A 19,669-nucleotide genomic window follows, 5' to 3' on the forward strand; every position below is an offset into this window, starting at 1 on the left:
TGGCCTCCACCCAGCCACTAACTGTAGGGAATGCCACCCCCTGCCAGTGAGACTGCAGCCCTCCGGACAGCCTCGTGCTCTCCTTAGTGAGCTGGCCCAGCGAGTAGGTCCCAGGGAGGATGAGTCTAAGGGCAAAAGCCCTCACCTCCAAGAAGGCTTCCCAGATATCCCTTTTCCTTTGTCTGGCAAGAGCCTTCCTAAACTCCAAGACCCAGCTGTGGGGGCCTCTCCTCAGTGGGTCCCCGTCTCACCTGCCAGGAGACACGTCCCCGGTTTCCACGCCCTCCCGTCGTGAGTGGGGGTCCTCCCAGTCCAAGGAGGGTGGGGTCTGCACATCACCTCCCTAGACCGAGTCCCATGTGGTCAGGCAGTGTGGGCTTACTCATCTCTGTGTCCCATTACCTGGCACAGGGCGGAGCTGAGTGGATGAATAAATGAGTGATGGTCAACATCTTATGTCACTTTCGCTCCTCACAGCCAGCCTACGCCCCCGGGAGCCCTCGCAGCCTACGCTCCCAAAATCCTTCGCACACCCCTCTGCGTGGCTGTCACCTCTCACGCTCTTATCGGATGCTCCTTGACTGTCTGCTGGAGGACAGGGGCTGGCAGGCGTTTTCTGCAGAGGACCAGCTAGGAAATACGGCTTTGCAGGCCGCACGGCCTCCGTTTCCATTGCTCAACGACGTCACGGATGCAGCGCAGAGCCCTAGCGCAGCCTCAGACGACACCTGAGTGCGTGAGCGCGGCTGTGATCCAATCAAACCCTGATCTACGGCCCCTGAGATATGTTCAATGTCATGTCATTTCCATGTGTCACAGAACAGTTGTCTTTGTTTGATTTTTCCCGACCAGGTAAACAGTTTAAAACCAGCTTTAGCTTGAGGGCCGGACAAACACAGGCTGTAACCCACACTTGGCCTGCAGGCCACTGAGCACCATCAATACCTGCTGTCGACCTGATGCAGACCTGATTACTCAATAAAGGCTTATGTTAACCTGATGACTTAATAAAGGCTTATTTTGGTCTCTCCCGTTGTGTATGAGAAGAGTAAAATAACTAAAGACACAGCTTCGGGAGACAGATGGGCCCCTATTTAGGCTCCAAGTCCAGGTGCCCTTCCTCCGTCCCTTCCCCAGAGGCACGGAGTGGAGACAGGGTGGGGCGGCCACCAGGACTCACAGGAGGGGGGCACATTCCGGTCCTGGGGCTGCCGTAGCAGAGTCCCCAAAATGGGGTGGCTCAGGATGACCGAAGTTTATCGTCTCACAGTTCTGGAGACTAGAAGTCCAAGATCAAGGTGTGGGCAAGCCACGCTCTCCCTGACGGCTCTCGGGGCTTGAATGGGGTTTTCACGCCCGAGGGTGCATTGGAGTTCTTTGGGCCGGCCTGAACACTTTCCGTAGTTTGAAATTGTTTGGCAATAAAAGTCCAGGGAAAAGAAATGCAGCATTACCACAGACTGGCTACGTTACTGTCGGCAAGTTATTTCACCTTTTATGCCTCAGGCGCTGCATCTGTAGCCTGGAAATAGTAACAGATACCTCAAGGTTATCTCGAGAAACGGAAGAAATCGTGTAAGTGAAGTGCAGGGTCCAGCATCCGTAGCCTAGATGCGGAGTCCGTGGTCGTTAATCCTGGTACGTCCTTGTCCGTATTTTACCGTATTTCATGCAGTTGGGGCCGCCATCCATTGCAAGACACACCACTGTTTTCTGTGCCTCTGGGATAACAAACCCACAGCCAAGTAAACTGACAACGTGATCCTTCCCACTTAGAATTGTTCGTGTTTATTGAGAGAGCTCTTTTAGCCTCTTTAAATGCAGGCCTTTAAACCCTGGGCCACTCTGCTGAACACACCATAAACAGGGGAGTACCCGCAAAATGAAACGGTAGGAGTGTGTCTAAGGTGTCTTCACCCGTGGGTGGAACCCGGAGCCCCGTGTCTTTGCTTTTCCCTCCGTCAGCACCCCCCCTGCCCCGTGCCATGGAGGGTGCCCCCGAGGCGGCATCTCAGACGTGGGTACTCCGCTGTTGTCTCTGGAACTTTCTTCCTGGGCACCTCGGCCCACCACTGCACATATTCAGACTTGCTCTATGAGAAAAATGAAGGAAGAAAGGAGAGGGGTTGGTGGGGGGAGGTTAGGAGAGAGAAGGACTACGAGTTGTATCTCTTTCTTAAATACTGATTTTATAGCCGGTATCTTATTATTCCAATATCTTTGTTTCTTGGGGTCTGTATCCACTGCTGGCTGTTTCTGCTCACTCTCTCCCTGGCAGCTGGTTGCCCTGGGAGTCTGAGGACCAGTGGTTTGGGGCTCATGGACGGGAAATTGGGACGTCCCTCCTCCAGAGAGAGTTGCACCTGTTTCCGCCAGGAGGCAGGAGAACCACTTACCTTGGAACTAGTCTTGTTCCCTCCAGGGCCCGGCGTGCAAGGCGAGAATCGGCCCGTGTCCTCGGGAACCCCAGTCTCCGTTTCGGGTGGCCAGAGCTGCTAATTCAGCATTTGCACTGATAGCAAATTCAAGACCCCATTTCCTGTTTTATTTTTGTTTTTCAGTTTTACTTTTGCATTGTATTTTCCCATTACCATTTAGTCCCCTTCTCCTTCCCTCCCCCCTCCACAAACACTGCATGTCCACGAGTCCTTTTTCCTTCTTGCTCGGCCCCTCCACCCCCTCCCCTCCCCACCCCCGACAGCCGTCCCCTGCTCTCCGTCTGCGAGTCTGTCTCTGTTTTGCTGGTTGGTTCGGTGTGTTCCCTAGATTCCACGTATGAGCGAGATCACATGGTGCTGGTCTTTCTCCGACGGGCTCATTGCACTTAGCACCATGCTCTCCAGGCCCACCCATGCTGTCGCCGAGGGTAACACTTTCTTCTCTTCCACGGCCGAGTAGAACCCCACCGTGTAAAGGTCCTGTAGTTGTTTCGTCCCCTCGTCCGCTGATGGGCACGTGGCTCCTGTTTGTTTACTGCCCGGGTTTCGCCTCACCGTTCCTGTTGACTTCTAGCTTTCGGTTTCAGTTTTTGTTTGAAAAGTGGGGCTGCCTTCGAGCGTGGCTTCACCTCCCAGGAGTCCAGCGATGCATCTGGAGACGGGGTTCATCCAGGGTCCGGCAGTCCGGTAGTCAAGGGACGCTCGTGTGCTCGGGTCACGCGCCCACTGAAGTAGCCAGTGCTCCAGTGTCTTCCTGCACCGGACCCCCTGCGGGGAGTCGCTGTGGGGCGCGGGGCTCTCTGCGCGGGCCTCACCTTCTCGGATTCCACGCAGGTGGTGTGCAGGGGGCTCAAGGGCCGCTCCCCCCCCGCCCAGATTTTAGCAGGGTGTCGTTTTGCCCCTAGCCTGCCCTTGTCCACTTCGACGGTCATTTCTGCCAGGATTCCTTGGCTCGCCCTCTTTCCAGGTTTCGCTCCTGACCGGAGGAGGGACAGAGGGGCACCCCGCACCGGCCTGCCAGCCTCGCCCTTGACTTCCCCTGCTTCTGCGTCGCAACATCGGCAACAGGTCACTTCTGTGCCCTCGACTCGTTGCTACAGATACATTTTGGCCTGGGTTTCTGAACCGATGTTTTGCTCGTTTTGATCGGCATCGGAGAGACACAGTCTGTGGTCTTGCTTTGCTCTCTCATTTCGCCTGGGAGTCTGGCAGCTGCGTTTCAAACAGCTCCTCGGAGGACCGGTCATCGCAGAGCCGGGCGTGGGGCATCTGAGCCGCAACCGAGCTGGGACGGGTAAGCAGAGCAGGCTCGGGGGCCGCGCTGGCATCAGAGGGCCTCCACCTGTCACTTTGTTTAACTGAAGCCTTTGAGATGCGAGCAAGCAGCAAATGATTCCATACAGCGAAGTTCAAAGACAGGTGCAATCCAGTACGGCAGGTCCCCGGTAATTTCACATAAGCACCATGTGACCAGCGGGTCCGCCGCTGAGCGCACACCCCAAGGAACCGAGGGCAGGCACTGGAGCAGACCCCAAGGAACCGAGGGCGGGGGCTGGAGCAGACCCCAAGGAACCGAGGGCAGGGGCTGGGTCAGACCTGCGCGCCCCGGCGCTCTGAGCAGCGTCACTCACGGCAGCGCAGAGACGGAAACGAGGATCCACAGGTCTCGTTATGGCTGAACAGGCCGACACATGTGGGCTGTGCATGTAGGGAAATATGATTCGGCCCTGAAAGAAGGGCATTCGGACACATGTTACGTTACAACGTGAATGAATCGTGAACACACTGTAGTAAGTAAAACAAGCCAGAAACAAAAGGACCGATACTGTATAGTTCTATTTATCGGAGGTCCCAGAGGAATCGGAGTGATAGGGGCAGAGAGGAAAAGGGGGGCTGGGCGGCGGGGGGCAGGGGGAATGCAGGTTCATGTTTGGTGGGGACAGAGCTCCAGCTGGAGGTGCCGAGAAAGTTCTGAAGGTGGACAGTGGTGATGGTCGTACAACAGTGTGAGTGTGTTGAATGCCACAGCAAAGAAGGGCTTCCGGATTCTGGAATGTTCTGCATTCCAAGTGGTGGCTCCATGAGTATACAGATTTATAAATATTCACTGCACCGTCCACTTAAGATTCCTACACTTTCAAATATGGACATTTAAAAAAAATTTCAAGCAGATAAAAGCAGAGAACTTTTATATATTTTTTATTTATTTATTTTTAGAGAGGGAAGGGAGGGAGATAGAGAGAGAGAGAAACATCAGTGTGCGGTTGCTGGGGGCCGTGGCCTGCAACTGAGGAATGTGCCCTGACTGGGAATCGAACCTGCGACACTTTGATTCACAGCCCGAGCTCAATCCACTGAGCTACGCCAGCCAGGGCAAAGAACTTCTTAAAAAAATTCCATGAGCAGAACTTCCTAAGTCCCAGGCAGAGAGGAGCCAGGAGTCATGGCACTGAGGACAGCAAGCCTGTGACCCGGGCCGGACCCCCCCCCCCACATCCCCCCCACCTGCGGCAGAGCCACCTGGAGTAACCAACCACAGCCCCGTGTCCCCTGTGGCGTCGCGCACCCACATCAAAGCCACCCTCGAGAGTGTGATTGAGCTTTTCTCGATGCTCTCTTGCCTGGCTTCTTACTGCTGTGGCTAGTCGGCCTATTTTTATATCACTGGCAATTCTCTGTTTCACAGTCAGGCCGTGTTAAATCCTGCTCTTCTGTTTTCAGGCCGCCTCACTGCCGAGTCCTCGTCACGTGGGGAGCCCGGAAGCGGAGGCGCACCTCTGCCCACCCGCGGAAGGGCTAGGACCCTATGAGCCCCTGACCCTATGACCCCCGACCCCGGTAGTCAGGAGCTTGCCGGGGCTGGGAGAGGGAGCGGAGCTGCCAGGTGTGGGAGGAGCCTCGGGAAGCACCCGTCCCCAACCTGGAAGAGTGAAGCCCTAATCACTTACTACTGAAGGTGGTGTGAGCAAGAGTGTAAAACCCAAGAAAGTACCCAGTGCCCCCTTCTCCTTGTTTCCGTGGAAAGAGGTGCCCCTGGGGGGTGAGAGGGACCCTCTCACTGTTGCGGGGGAAAGAGAACGAAGACCCCCTGGGGCAGGGGAGGGCGGGGAGGGAAAGTACTGGGTGCTGAGCCAGTGGGGAAAACAGGGTTTTCCCCCCGCTTTCTCCCTGTCCCCTCTCCGACAAGGAGGCCTCCTTAAAGGCACCTGAAGAAGACAGAGGTCCTGGCTGAGAACAGGTGACTGGCCAGGGCCTGAGTCCTTGGCTGCAAGGCCCGCGGAAGTGGCCCTGAACTCCGTGCTCCAGTCCCGTGTGGACAGCAGCCTGGGAATTGCCTATGGTCGCGCCTGCCGATCACACTCAGGTACTGAGTTGGGAGCCGGACGGAGGGACATCTCATAGTGCGGGTCTCCTGCCCTCTCTTGGTGGGCAGTGGGGGCTAGAACCCCCCCCCCCCCGGGGCAATAAGAAGGAACTTCCCGAGCTCCCGCCGCCAGCAACCCTACCGTGACTTGGGGAGCCCAGCGCCCCTGTTGGTTTTCCAGGCCCCGAGGCTTTGGGCCAGTGATGGGCCAAGCCAGCCACCCACCTTGACCTCCAGAAGGGCCCCTCCCCCTCCAACTGGGCTCTCACTGACCGGGCCTGAGTGTGACCCATCAGGACTGGCCGGGGGGAGCCACTGGGAGAGAAGACGGGCCCTGGGCATTTCCTGCACTCCCTCCTCCCCAGCCCTGGACGGACCCCTGCACGACCTCCCCACGCCAGGAGGGATTCCATGCCAGGAGGGATCCCACGCCAGCAAACAGTCCAGAGCACTCGGGCCCTCAGCCTGGGCCTTCTCCCCTCTGGGACAGCCGAGTGGCCCCTGCCCAGGCTCACCCTTCCTGGCAGCTCTGCTACAGGTTCCCGGACCCTCTCATCCCCATCCCCGTCCCTGTCCCCGTCCCTGCCACTGCACCCTCTTCCCCGGGAGGCGTCCTCCTCTTCCCTCTGTTCTGTCCTCCTGCCGCAGACTCCAGGAGGGCTTGGTGCAGTGCTGTTACCGAGCTCGTCTCCATGTAAAACGTCATGTTTTGCTTATTGCGAGTTTTTGGCATGGATTTTGACTCTTCACAATATTGCATTAAAACATTATATATCTCGATCACTGAGGGGTTGGGTGGCCCCTTAAGCTGTGCACCCAAGGGTGCGCCTCACTCAGCTGGCCTTAACCCCAGCCCTGCTGTGCTCGAGGGGGAGTCCCTTGTCACCTACGGGTACCGAGGGCCTCCTCTGCCAGGGCGTGTGCTGGGCGCCGGGGAGAGGAGTGCCAGCCACTCACCGCCAGGGTGGGGCAGACAGCCTGGGACACGGAGGACTGGGGGACAGCGTGGGGAGGTGTGAGACGAGAGGACCCTGGGGGGGGTCAACATGATACCGACTCACCCTTGGGGGTTACTGTGGCCAGGTCTGAGCCCAGGTCTGGCCCTGCGGCATCAAGGCGGGTCCTCTCAGCGGCCTTTCGATGGTTTGGTCACCTGTAAGTGGCAGATGGGGGTCCGCGAGCTTGGCAAAGTCACACGTGGGGAATTGGCACCAGGTCACACTCTGAGCAGTAGTGGACATGGGCCCACGTGAGTGGACTCTCCCCTGCTCTGGGCATCGCAGCCACCTCCCCCTGCACGCCCCTGCAGCCTCTGCACCCCCCTGCGGCCCCGGGGGAGGCTGCACGGAGGAGCTCGGCATGGAGCTGACAGGTGGAGGAGGGTGTGTAGGAGTTCCCAGGGAGACGGGGTGGGCATTAGCAGAAGGAATGTCTGCAAAATCAGGAAGACTTAGAATGAAAATTGACATCCTGGTGTCCTGGTGTCCGCAGTTCTAAGAAGCGGGCGATCCTACGAAAAGCCACTTGAACAGAAACGGGCCTGGGCACCGCTTCCTCTTTCTGCTTCTGTTTCCTAACAACGTCAGCATAAATAGGAAGCGCGAGAGGCACAGCCGCCCGAGGCTCCAGCAGGAGGTCGGTCTGTCCCACCAGGGAGAGGTATGGCCCGGCTTGCGGGGCAGGCCGAGAGGTGGGGTGGCGGGCAGGGGAGTGTGGGGAGATGGGGGCAGAAGGGACAGGGAGAGGCTGGGGGAGGGGCGTTGGGTAGGCAGGTGTGCTCTGGGGACTTGGGGAGGTTGGGGTCTGACCACTTGGAAAGACCTGAGCCCGGACTCCCAGGGCAGCTGGTGGGTGGGGAGGCAGCCCGGGTGCTGACCTGCGTGGGTTCTGTGTGAGGGGCTTGGGGAGAGGACGGGCCCCACTGGTGGGCTCCTACTGCCCTGGTGGGGAGTGGTGGGGGTGGAGAGCTCAGACCTGCGAGTCGGACACCGTGTCCCCTCCCTCTCTGCTTTGTTGACTAAGGTGTCACTAGGCGTGGGAGCAGTGGGGACATTTACTTTCTGCTCTGGGCTTCTGTGGGAAGAGCGCCATAGGCCTGGCACCCGTGGGGCGGGGGGCAGAGAGAGAGAGAGTGGGGGTGCACAGGACGTCTGTGGGAAGCGGGGATGCAGGGGTGCGGAGGCTGAAGGGGAAGCCGGGGGCCCTCTGTGCTCAGGCCCGGGGCCTGGTGCGGCTGGGGAAGCTCACTTCGGAAGACGAGAAGGAGCCCGTCCCTCACTCTCAGACGTATTTTTCTTCCTCGGAGAAGGTTTTTGCTGTCACACTCTCCCTGAAGTGCTGTCACTTAGCTGGGTGTGTGTTCTGTGCCCAAGTGTGCCACCGGGGCGGGGTGGCAGGCAGGCGTCCAGGGGTGTCTGCACACACGCGCAGGTGCGTGCAGGTAGGCGCAGGTGTATGCATCGGCCCCGTGGCGGGCAGGGCAGGTATTGCAGGGTCTGAACCAGGGCACGGGGCCGTGGGGTCTCGCCACACAGCCTTTAGTGACGAGCTGCCAGTGCGTGGTTTCTCCTCCTCCAGGGCCCTGCTACATTTCGTGTGACCCGATTCCGATTTTCTCCGCCTGTCACCCTTCCTGCTGCCTAGTAGTGTCACACGAGTAGAACCTTTCCTAGGAGCTCTCACCCACTCTTTCTTCCCTCATCAGCTTTTCCCACTGCGGGCTGTACTCACCAGCACTACAGGCGAACACAGCTCGTGAGCGTCTTTAATACTAAACAAGCGAATGCACGGGTAGCTGCTCTGTGAGAAATTGGAATAATCTGAAGTCATTGAGCAGAAAAGACAAGGTCCCCGTCACCTCTGTCCTCCAGTCCCACATCCCACCCTCGTCATCATACCCATCCTTCCACAGCGTTTTCTAAGGGTAGTGTACGTAGACAGTTTCTCTTTCTTTGTTTTTTAATTCTCACCTGAGGATATATTTTTATTGATTTGAGAGAGAGAGGAAGGGAGCGAGACAGAAAGATCGACTCGAGAGAGAAATGTGGATCGATTGCCTCCCATACATCCCGGGGATCAAACCTGCAACCTAGGTGTGTGCCCTGACCAGGATTCGAACCCGCCACCTTCTGGTGTATGGGACGATGCTCCAACCAACTGAGCCACCCGGCCAGGGCAGTATATAATTTTTCTGTATACATAAATGGGATTATCACATACATATTGTTCTATGACTTATTTTCTCACCGAATAATGTCTGAGCAACTTTCCACAATAATACACACAGATTTAATTCATTTACTGGCCCTAAGGAGTGTGTGACATTTATTAGTGCAGACACACCTCAGTCTACCCAGTCCCTTATCCACACTTAGGCTGTTTCTGACTTTCCCACCCCCGTGAACGAGACTCTGCAGCCCAGATCCCTAGAGGCAGAATTTCTGGGCAACATGAGACGGCGCACTTAAAAATGTATACAGATCTTTTCAGATCATCCTGAAGGCCCCAGAATTAGCATACACCCACACGGTCGTGCGTGAAAAGGCTGACTTCTCTTTAGAAAAAGAATCCTTTAATTGGGCCCAAAGGAATGGATGAAAATGATCTGGCTCTTCTTGGATTTTTTTCTCTGATTACGGGTGAAGTTGTGCGTCCTCACCAAATGGACTCCTTTGATGACGCCCACGGGAGTGTCCTTTGTCCCCTTTCTGATGGGTTCCTTGACTTGCACACCTTCACTTTGGAAATGAGTCAGTCTTAAGTGCATTAACAATTTATTTGCATGGGTTGAAAACATATCTTCTAGATGGTCACTTGTCTATTGTCGTCTCCACGTGTAAGATACCTTGTTTCATTTAAAAAATGTATTAATTGCTTCTAAATCGAATCTGTGTGATTGTTTACTTAGAGCTTTCTAGATTTCATGTGTGGTTCAAGCCCTAAGGTTAAAGAAATCTTTGTGATGCTTTTATCATTTTAGTTTGATTTTTAGATCTTTGATCCACCTAGAATTGAGAGAGGAGGGTACTATGTAAAGTAATAATCTAACTTAAAAAGCTATCAGCTAATTGTGGCAATATTGTCACTGGCGTGTGTGCAGCCCATCCTGGCCTCGGTGGTTCGAACTGCCATCACGGCTCCCTAAGGTCCTACTTGCTTATTCTCCTTGCTGTATCCTGTCCCATCTGTCTATTATTATCTTCCCTATCATTTGTGTAGCTAATAGAGCGGGTCTCTCATCTTTGGCTTGTTATCATTTACAATGAGTCTGTCACACCCATTAAAAATCCTGTTGAAGCTTGTTTGGGAATTTTGATGGAGACTGCGTCGAGTTTAGAGATGATTCGGGGACAGACTGACAATGAGGGGCAGCCTCTCCGTGCGCCTCTGCCCGGGGGGGCCCTGACGTTCTCTCTGCCTCTGATGTAGCCATAGGCTTCTAGCAGATGACCAGAAATGCTGGCCACCTCCCCATCCTCTCCTCACTCGCCAGGGTTGTTTGTTTGTTTGTTTAATCAGGAATGGCTTTTGTACCAAATTGCTTTTGCATCAATTATTTAGGAGCGTCTACCAAGATAAACCTACCTGGCCCTGGCTGGCATAGCTCAGTGGATTGAGCGCGGGCTGTGAACCAAAGCGTCGCAGGTTCGATTCCCAGTCAGGGCACATGCCTGGGTTGCAGGCCATGACCCCCAGCAACCGCACATTGATGTTTCTCTCTATCTCCCTCCCTTCTCTCTCTAAAAATAAATAAATAAAATCTTTTAAAAAAAGATAAACTTACCTGCCCTAGCTAGTGTGGTTCAGTTGGTTGGAGCGCCCTCACTGTAACTGGAAGGTTGTGGGTTCAATTCCCAGTCAGGGCACATACCTAGGCTGCAAGTTCGATCCTCGGTCCAGGCGCGTGTGATCCCCAGTCCCGGCACAAACAGGAGGCAACCAATTGATGCTTCTCTCTCAAATCAATGGTCTCTCTCTCCTTCTCTCTTTTTCTCTCTCTAAAAACAATGAAAAAAAAGTCCTCGGGTAAGAATAAAATAATGAATAGTAATAATAAAGATAAATTTACCCATTTTCCTCTTTACTCTGTCTGCCTGTTTCTTTTTATCACGAATAGATTTCTCAACAGCTCTCTCTCTCAGACTGTGCTCTGAAACTGTTTTTCTCTGCAGTGAACTTGGGTTTCTGTTTTCATTTCCAGTTTTTATTCCTACCATCAAAGTTCTCCACACGTTTGGGAATTTTGAGGGGTGTGTTTGTTTTGAGCGAGAAGGTATTTGGTTTTTCTCTTCTCTGTTCTCCCCTCCCTCCTTCTCCTTTCCCTCTGGGTCATCCTCTTGCCCCCGCGGTTACCTCTGACTCTGAGTGACCTTTCGCCCGTAGGGTTTTAACACGCGTATTTTCCGTCAGCAGTGGGGCTTAATCACCCTGTGCACCCTCTTCCAAAACAGGGCAAGATCCTCCTGAGGCACGCTTTCACTTCTCCTGTGCTGTCCACCCCAACCTCACAGCCAACTGAAGCATTAAAATCATCTGAATTTTTAATTTAATGCTGTTATCTTTTACTGATTTCTTTTCCTTCTATTCAGTGACAATTCTTTACGTAACTGTAAGTCTTACTGGTTTATTTTCTCCCCACTGATTCCAGTGTTACATGCTTGCTTGCTTTCTTGGATTTTTTTTAAATACATCCTAGAGTCATTTTTCAGAAAAGATGTAAAACCCTTTTTTGGTCCTTACAGTTCCAAAATGTTGTGTGGGGTGAGGGGTTGGCCCTTGAACTTCAAAGTAAGCTTGATGTTTTATGAGTCTAGGTTTAAACATGTTTTCAAGACAGCACTATCTGTTTAGAGTTCAGAGTCACTAACTTCTTGAGAAAATCTTTCCCACCTGATCCTTGCTGCATTAAAAATAAGCTGTGTGTTCCCTTCCTTCTGGAAGCTTCTAGGATTACACTTTTATTCCTGGATGACTGGAAGTTCGCCAGTGTATGACTGAGTATGGCACTATTAAAAATTAATCTCTTCACTCAGTGAACTATCGTCTCCTTCAACACCCTGGGACGTTTTCTTCTGTTTCTAATTGTATCTATTTGGGTGGGCAAGGAAACATCCCCAAATGACAGTGGTTTAACAACACAGAAGTTTATTTTTCTCTCACATAAGAGATGTCTAAAAGTAGGCAGTTTCAGGCTGGTGCGGTTGCTTCATGGTGAAAAGACGGGTGCAGGTTTCCCTCTTGCTGTTGCACGTGGCTTTCATCCTCAAGGTAACCTTATGGTCCAAAACGGCTGCTGGAGCTCCGGCCATCACTTCCAAGTTTCAGGCCAGAAGGAGAAGGAAAGGTAGGAGAACAAAAATGGACCTCTCCCGCTTGAGCCAACTCCCTTTAAAGGACCTTTTTGGCTAGCTCGTCTAATGTGTCCACTCACATCTCCCTGGACAACATTTGGTCACGTGACCACGCCCAATGATAAGAGGCTGTAGGGAACAGTCGTTTATCTGCGCAGCGAAAGTTCCAGGTAAAACCTGAGCTTCTGTCAGCTCGTTGCCTGACACCGCCTCCCACACCTGCCCTCAGCTCTCTCTGCCCTCTGCTTCTAGATGCTGGAACTCCTGGGTTTCGTGTCCAGGTCTCCACTTCCCTGAAGGACGTTCGCTCTCCTTGCCCTTTCTCTCTGTTTTTAATACGCGCCATCGCCACGTGGTTGTTTGTAGTCTCCATTCCGTAATTTGGCCCATTACCGAGGTTTTCTAGAGTTATGGCTGCGTTACCATCAAATTCCAAGATCTCTGTTTATTTGTTCTCTGCATAGCGGCTTATTCTTTCGAATGGCTGTAATTTCTCCGATCTCCCTGAGGGCACTCGTTCAAATGTTCCGAAGCGTTGGTGTGTTTTGGCTGCGTTTACGCATGCCCGTAGACGCGTCCGCAGGAGTGTTGGGTGGGGGTACGGCACAGCGGACTGGGAAACACAACCGCTGTTGATGTGGTGGTTAAGAGCACAGACTCGCCCTGGCTGGCGTAGCTCAGTAGATTGAGTGCGAGCTGCGAACCAGGAATCCCAGGTTCGATTCCCAGTCAGGGCACATGCCTAAGTTGCAAGCCACGGCCCCCAGCAACCGCATATTGATGTTTCTCTCTCTCTCTCTCTCTGTCTCCCTCTCTCCCCCTTCCTTCTTTAAAATAAATAAAATCTTAGAAAAATACAAAACTTGATTCAAAAAAAAATTCTGTCTTTTAAAAAAAAAAAAAAGAGCACAGACTCTAGCGCCCACCCTCCTCGGCCTTTGGTCCCAGGCTGTCATCGTGGACCACTTACCTGTTTCCTCATCGACAAAGTGGGGATTCTCACAGTAACCAACACATGGAGTATTGACATCTGTAAAGCCCTTTGAACCTGGCCAGCCTCACGGTCAGAATTACTTTTTTTTTAGATTTGATTTATTTATTTATAGAGAGAAGGGAAGGAAGGGAGAAAGAGAGGGAGAGAAACATCAATGTGTGAGAGATATATTGATCGGTTGCCTCTCACAGGCCCCCAGCTGTGGTCCTGGGCCACAACCCAGGCCTGTGCCCTGACTGGGAATCGAACCGGCGACCTTTTGGTTCACAGGCCAGCACTCAGTCCACTGAGCCACAGCAGCCAGGGCTCGGTCAGACTTTCATCATTGTTTGCCACTAACAGGAATTTTCTCTGTGTGAGTGATGTTTACCCTTATGTTCTTGGATGACACTAACTTGTTTTAACCATTTACAACGTAAAGATAGTAATCTGCTCTCTGTGTTTTTGCTGCAAACATGTCTTTTTCCCTTGTTCTTAGCTTCACGGTCTCGTTATTTTTATAAAATATGGAAAATTTTGCTTTGATGTACTTTCTGTCAGCCTTCATCTCTCTGATTTCTTCTTCTGCTTTAAAGTCTGCGTGGTTTATAGGTATTTATTCACTTCTATGCTTTGTGAGTTTAATAGGCTGCGACTTCTTCCACCTACATTTTAAAGGAGCCTGATACTCGGGGGCGGGTGTGAGAGAGGGGTTCGGGCTGACACGTTTCATGTTGCTCGATTATCTTAGCATTCTTCTTATTGTGTCCCTGCATGGGACTCACGGCTCCTCCTTCAGCAGAGAGCACGTTCTCGGGCAAAACAGAGTTTGTCTGGTCTGCGGCCATTGGTCTGTCGTGTGTGTGTGTGTGTGTGTGTGTGTGTGTGAGAGAGAGAGAGAGAGAGTGAGAGAGAGATAGATCAACACACTCCTTTACTTGTCAGATCCTTCTAGTACATTTGCTATTGGGTTAAGCCACCTCGTCTTTAAACATCTTGTTGACTCTCCCCACAAATATGTTTCTTTCTACTGAGTGTTTGCAAAAAAAGAAGTTTTAGATTTTCATAAGACTCGTGTTCAACCTTTAACTTATTTCGGGATGAATTGCTTTCTTTACTCGAGTAGTCCTTCTACTTGTGATAAGACCCCGGTGAAGCTCCCCATTCTCGGGCCAGTGCGGGAGTCCACCAACCAGCCTCACACTCGCCCACCCTGGGCCCCGCCCCCCTGCAGGACCGGAAGTGGGCCCTCTCCCCCCGCAGCTCCCAACAAACCTGCTCCTCTCTCCTGCGCACTTCTCAGCCCAGCCGGTCTACAAATGTCATCGCCTTTGGTTCTTCTCCTCATGACAACCATGTGAATGACATGCCTGCTTGTGGCCACTTCACAGAGGCAGAGTGAGGTCCAAAGGGCATGGGGAGTTAGTCCCGGCCCCCGGCCAGAGCGGGGCAGAGCCTGTGTTGCAGGTCAAGGTGGCTGAGCACGAGAGTACTGCTTCTCCCAGCAGGGTGGCTGCTGGTGTGTGAGGGTGCTCGTGTGTGCGTGCATGCGTGTACACGCACAACTCCCGCAAAACTCGAGTGAAGTTTCAGGCCGTCTTCCTAGGGATGGAAAGAGGAAATCCCCGGCCTCCTGCGGAGAATAGGGAACTGGCATTCAGACGGGCCGTGTGGGAGGAATGCCAGGAAGTGGGGCAGAGGCGGGGAGAGTACCGGTCCCGGGGGTGTGAGTGAGCATGTGAGCACACCCAGGGGAGGGCACCGTGTCCCCAGCACCCGGCGGTGCTCCAAAGCAGATACAGGTCAGTAGCCACGGGGCAGTCAAGGCCAACCAAACGCCAGGCCTCCCTCCCAGGCTTCCCCACCACCAGGGCACTGCACTGGGGTGCTGGGTGCACAGCCCAGGGGGAGCCCGCTCCTCCAGAGGCCACAAGTGCTTCTCCCTCATGGTCACACCCAAGGACACCGAGGCTCAGGGCCAGGGACCGTCCAGGGTGCCGGGCTGAGGCAGCAGTGGGGGCTGGAGCCCATGCATCAGAGCTACTCTTGGGTTCACCCCAAAAGTGAGCTGAGGCCCTAGGGACACAGGACTGGGAGGGGCGGCTTGCCGACAATGCTTCCTCCGCAGGCCTAGAGAAGCCGAGTTCCGGAGGGAGGACTCTCGAGAACAGATGACGAGGACATAGCCTGGCCCCCCACTGGGGAGGGACACGGGACTCCAGGCCAGGAGGACCCGGGCCCCGCTGAGGCCTGCACCCACCCGTGCTGGCCGCTGCTCATCCAGAGCTGACCCTGAGATGGCGCCGCCCCGGTGGCTGCTCCCCGTAGTGCTGCTGGCTCTGTGCTGGGGGCCCAGCAGGGCAGGGGACCCAGGTGAGCCCAACACCCCTCCCCTTTCCCTCCCCTCTCAGCCCCAGTCCTCGCTGCTGGACCCCCTCACATCCCCCAGGGGCTCCCAGACTTCAGCGACTCTGGCCTCCTCCCACCCTCCTTTCCCTCACTTCTTCTCCCTCCCTAACCCCCCCTGCCCCGCACCCTCCCACACTCCTGCCCACCATCTCAAGCCTCCGCTGAAGTCCACCTCGGCTTATGCTTTTTCTCCACCCGCATTTTTCAGTGTGGCACTCGAGGCCTCTGACCTCCAGGCTGGCCCTTCCAGCCTTTTCTCTGCCCCTTCTCTCTTCCCTACTTCCCCACCCTGCTCTTCTGACAGCGGCCTGACCGATTCCCACCTCCCCGGGGCCCTCGGCCTGGGGGTCTTTCCCTGCTTCGGCTCCAGCAACCTTCTCGTGCTTGGAGGCCCGGCTGGGCTGCCCCTGAGGCTCACGAACCTGGCTTCTCAAGGGCTCCCAGAGGACTTGGCCCTCTGGTAACCGTGGGAACCACGTTCCCCTTTCCAACCATCGGGCCTGGCCGCTGCCCGGCAGGAGGTCTGAGAGCCTGGTGGGTCCGTTGCCTGTCGGTGGGTGTGTGCCTCTCCTCCCGGGATGCACCAAGGGCTCCGGGAGCGGGGCCCGTGCCAGATGCACGTCCCTGTCCTGGGGTGGCAGGGACCCTGTTCCAGGAGAGGGACACGGCAAGGGGCTCCAGAAAGGTGCTGGGAATGAACTAGAATATTGCGTTTCTGTCCAGACAGGGGAGGGGAGAGCGGCAATCCCCTCCTGGTCTCCCCCAGGCCGGGGACCGTCCCGCTGCAGACCCTGCGCTGCCACAACGACTACACCAGCCGCATAGTGTGTGGGTGGGCGGACACCCGGGATGCCCAGCAGTTCGTCAACGTGACCCTCTACCGCAGGCTGAATGAGTGAGTGGCGGGGGCGCCGGGCCGAGGGCCGGGAGGGGCCGCTGTGCGGGGCTGTGCCCTCTGGGGGCCGCAGAGGACGGAGGAGGGGAGGCCCAGGAGGCCCAGGAGCTCCGGCTCCGTCGGGTGGCCTGCAGGCCGGGGTGCTGGCGTCTCACGCCAGGGTTTCCGAGGAGAGCATCTGCATTCATGTTGTTGCTGCTGATGGTGATCATCTCCTCTGACTTCATCACAATGTAACAAAGTCGCCCTGCGCAAGTGCAAGCTCCGTTTCAGAGGCGGGCAGGGCAGGGACAGACTGCCCAGCTCACAGATGAGGAAACCAAGGCTGTGCAGCTGAGGTCCCCCCTTCCGCCCATCCACGTGGTGGCTGGAATCCTGTGCCTGGCCTGTGGGGGTGGGCTCCATGTGTCCCCGAGACCCCGAGACCTCCAGATGGAGGAGTTTGGCCTTCCCCTCAGGGCGCCTCCAGGGCATATGCCATTTGGCCAGCCGCCTCCCACCGTGCTGAGACTTGGTGACAGTCTGACTCCTAGTAACAGGAATAATTTAACTGTCAGGGATGGGCAGACCCCCGGGGGGTCACTCTGGGAAGGAGCTGCTGCCACCCCCACAGCATGGCCACTCAGCTGTCCTTCCACTCTCCCGGGAACTTCTACCTTTCCTCTCCACCCTCCCCATTACTGCCGGCCACCTCCCACCCTTGGCTGTGACCTGCTTCCGCCCGCGCTGAGGCACCAGGCTCCCAGGAGAGAAACCCCACCCAGCCCCTGCATGCTCTCACTGCGGGCCGCACCCTCCCCCCACCGCCCCCCCCCACCCTGCACCCGCCTGCAGGGAGGGATCTCCCGCGGTGACTCTGCAGCCAGGGTCCCACCCGGTGTGGCTGCCCGAGGACATCACTGCCACCATGGTCTCCACTCCTCCCTGTGCTTTCCGTGGACCCTCCCTGGGATCATTCACAATGGCTGAGCCGATGTGCTCGCCCCCCACTTCCTGAAGCCAAGAAGGGGGTGCGACTCGGGGCCACCTCCTGACCCCACCTCCTCCTGCCAGGGCCCACCCGCCACCTCCCTTTGCAACGACACTCCTGGGAAGAGCTGTCCGAGCCGACGATGTTCCCAGTGTCCTTCCAGTTAGTCTCTCCCGAACCACTGCCCCAGGGTCCTTCCGCCCCCGGCAGGCCACCCAGACCGAGCCCGCCGAAGGTGGCAGAGCCCTCGCCGGTGCTCAGGCTAATGGTCAGTCTGAGCCGCTCCCTTCCAGACCCCGGGGCACGCCTGACTTGGACTAACCACAGGGTCCTTCTGAAGCCCCTTTCTCTCCTGACTTCTGGCCACCACACTCATCCCTTGTCCTGTGTCTCCCTGGCCTCTCCTCTCTGTCTGCCAGCCTGCTCCCTGCTTTGGTTTTGAACTTGAAGGGTGCGGTGCCCCAGGGCTCAGGCCCGCAGTCTCATATCCTGACCCGAAGGCAGAAATCCAGCCGCAGGCTCCAGGTCCCTCCCCGCTCCCTCCAGCCCAGACCTCCTGCCCAGCTGCAAACCCACAGGGGCGCTGGCCTCTTCTCCACCTCGGCCCTGAGGAAACAGGTGTCCTCAGCCCCACACATCTTCAACCCAATTTCTGCCCCGTCCCCAAAAGACCGCTCCAGCTCCGGCCTCGCCATCTCCCCTCACTAAATGGGGGCTCCTAGGGGCTCAAGCCGAACACCTGCAGGGTTCTGTCGATCTTCAGATCCCCCTACCACCGTTCCTTCCCCATCAGAGCATCGAACCCGCCTGCAAACTCTGTCGACCTCGTCTTCCAACAGAACATGAATCTGGTCAACACCAACGCCACCGCCCTGGTTCCAACCATTTCCTCTCACGCGGGATAGTCCAGAAGCCTCCTAACTGCTCCTGCGGCTTCCCATGCTGCCATCCCTCCCGACCCTAGCTGTCCACAACCCGGCAGCCGGGGGAGTCCTTGCAAAGCATGTCCGAGGTCACTCCGTTGCTCACCGCTCTTGCATTGTTCCCACTTGCAGTGAAACCCAAATTCCTTCCGTTCTTTCCTGCGGGTGGCTTCCCGTTGCCTCCCTTAGTTAGACTCCTGGACCTTCCACCTCGCACATGCTGCTCAGCATCTGCCTGCCTAGTCGTCCACCCCACCCATCTGAGCGTGCCCCAGGGCCTTTGCACTTGCTGCTCCAATGACCCGAAATCTCCTGTCCCCGGGATGTGCACGGCCCCGCCCCCACCTCCTTCAAGCTTCTACTCAGACGGCGCCTTCCCCAGGAGGCCTTTCCTGTCTCCCTGTCCCAAACCGCGTTCCGCACTCCAGTGCTTCCGGGCTCCGCGCCCTCTCCCGCTGCGCTTGACCACATACAGTCTCCTCCGTCTGACACACGACTTATCTCCTCCAGCGGTTTCACGTGCGCCTCCCTGCAGCAGGGTGTCGTGGGTTCCAGGGGCGGGATGTGTGTGTGGGTGTGCTGTTCACGGCCAGGCCCCTGGCCCCGGACGAAGCCCCGCACACAGGAGCCACGGGGACGCTTCGAATGAGCAGTTCTTCTTCACGCCGGTCTAACCCGTGTCCTCCCCTGGCAGTGGCCCCCCGAAGCCCGTGTCCTGTGAGCTCAGTGACGACACGCACTGGCCGGACTGCCCCTCCGCTTCCTGCGTGCCCAGAAGATGCGTCATTCCCTACACGCTGTTCGTCAATTCCGACGAGGACAACTTCTCGTTCCGGCCGGACAGGCCTCTGGGCGCCCAGCTCACCGTTACTCTGGCCCAGCATGGTGAGGCCTGGGGCCCTGGCTGGGGATGGGCCCCGGCGAGGACAGCGGGCCCAGGGGAGCAGGGGGGTGGACTGCAGGGGGCGGGCCAGCAAGGGGTGGTGGAGACGCTGGCTTGGGGGTGCTTTGGTTTCTTGAGGGAAGAAGATACGGCCCCCTTACAATGGAGGTGCTGGAGCAGGAACAATGTGGGGGGGTCCCCGGAAAAAGTTGCCCCCCGGCCCTGGCTGCCCCACCGGTGCCGAGCCATTGCCTTCTAGCACAAAGGCTTCCCTTCCAGAAGAACCTTCCTCCAATTCACATAAAGACTTGCCAGCTCCCCCCACCCACTGTCTGCAATAACCCTGCAATAACAGAGGAGGCCCCTTAGACCCAGAGAGGTCTGTAACTTGTCCCAAGTGCCGCCACTGAGCAGAAGTGACAAGTCTGGGTCAGGCTTGCCAGGTGCTTCCTGTGTGTCAGAAG

The 19,669-nt window shown here is 56.0% G+C and overlaps 1 protein-coding gene across 2 annotated transcripts in view; it reads left to right on the top strand.

The window, feature by feature from the left end:
• Positions 1 to 7,189: 7,189 nt before the first annotated feature.
• CSF2RB (colony stimulating factor 2 receptor subunit beta) overlaps positions 7,190 to 19,669 on the top strand; it is a 28,477-nt gene continuing 15,997 nt past the window's right edge. The window contains exons 1-4 of one of the 2 annotated variants that reach the window (XM_036019578.1): positions 7,190 to 7,461; positions 15,254 to 15,498; positions 16,258 to 16,429; positions 19,017 to 19,207. In XM_036019578.1, coding sequence (XP_035875471.1) covers positions 15,423 to 15,498; positions 16,258 to 16,429; positions 19,017 to 19,207 — 439 coding nt within the window. In that variant the 5' untranslated portion in view covers positions 7,190 to 7,461; positions 15,254 to 15,422. Of the gene's footprint in view, positions 7,462 to 15,214; positions 15,499 to 16,257; positions 16,430 to 19,016; positions 19,208 to 19,669 lie in introns of those variants that run through there. The other variant, XM_036019577.1, reaches the window with a different exon arrangement.

The sequence above is a fragment of the Phyllostomus discolor genome, chromosome 2, assembly GCF_004126475.2.
Source record: "Phyllostomus discolor isolate MPI-MPIP mPhyDis1 chromosome 2, mPhyDis1.pri.v3, whole genome shotgun sequence".
In the NCBI taxonomy this organism is placed as follows: Eukaryota; Metazoa; Chordata; class Mammalia; order Chiroptera; family Phyllostomidae; genus Phyllostomus; species Phyllostomus discolor.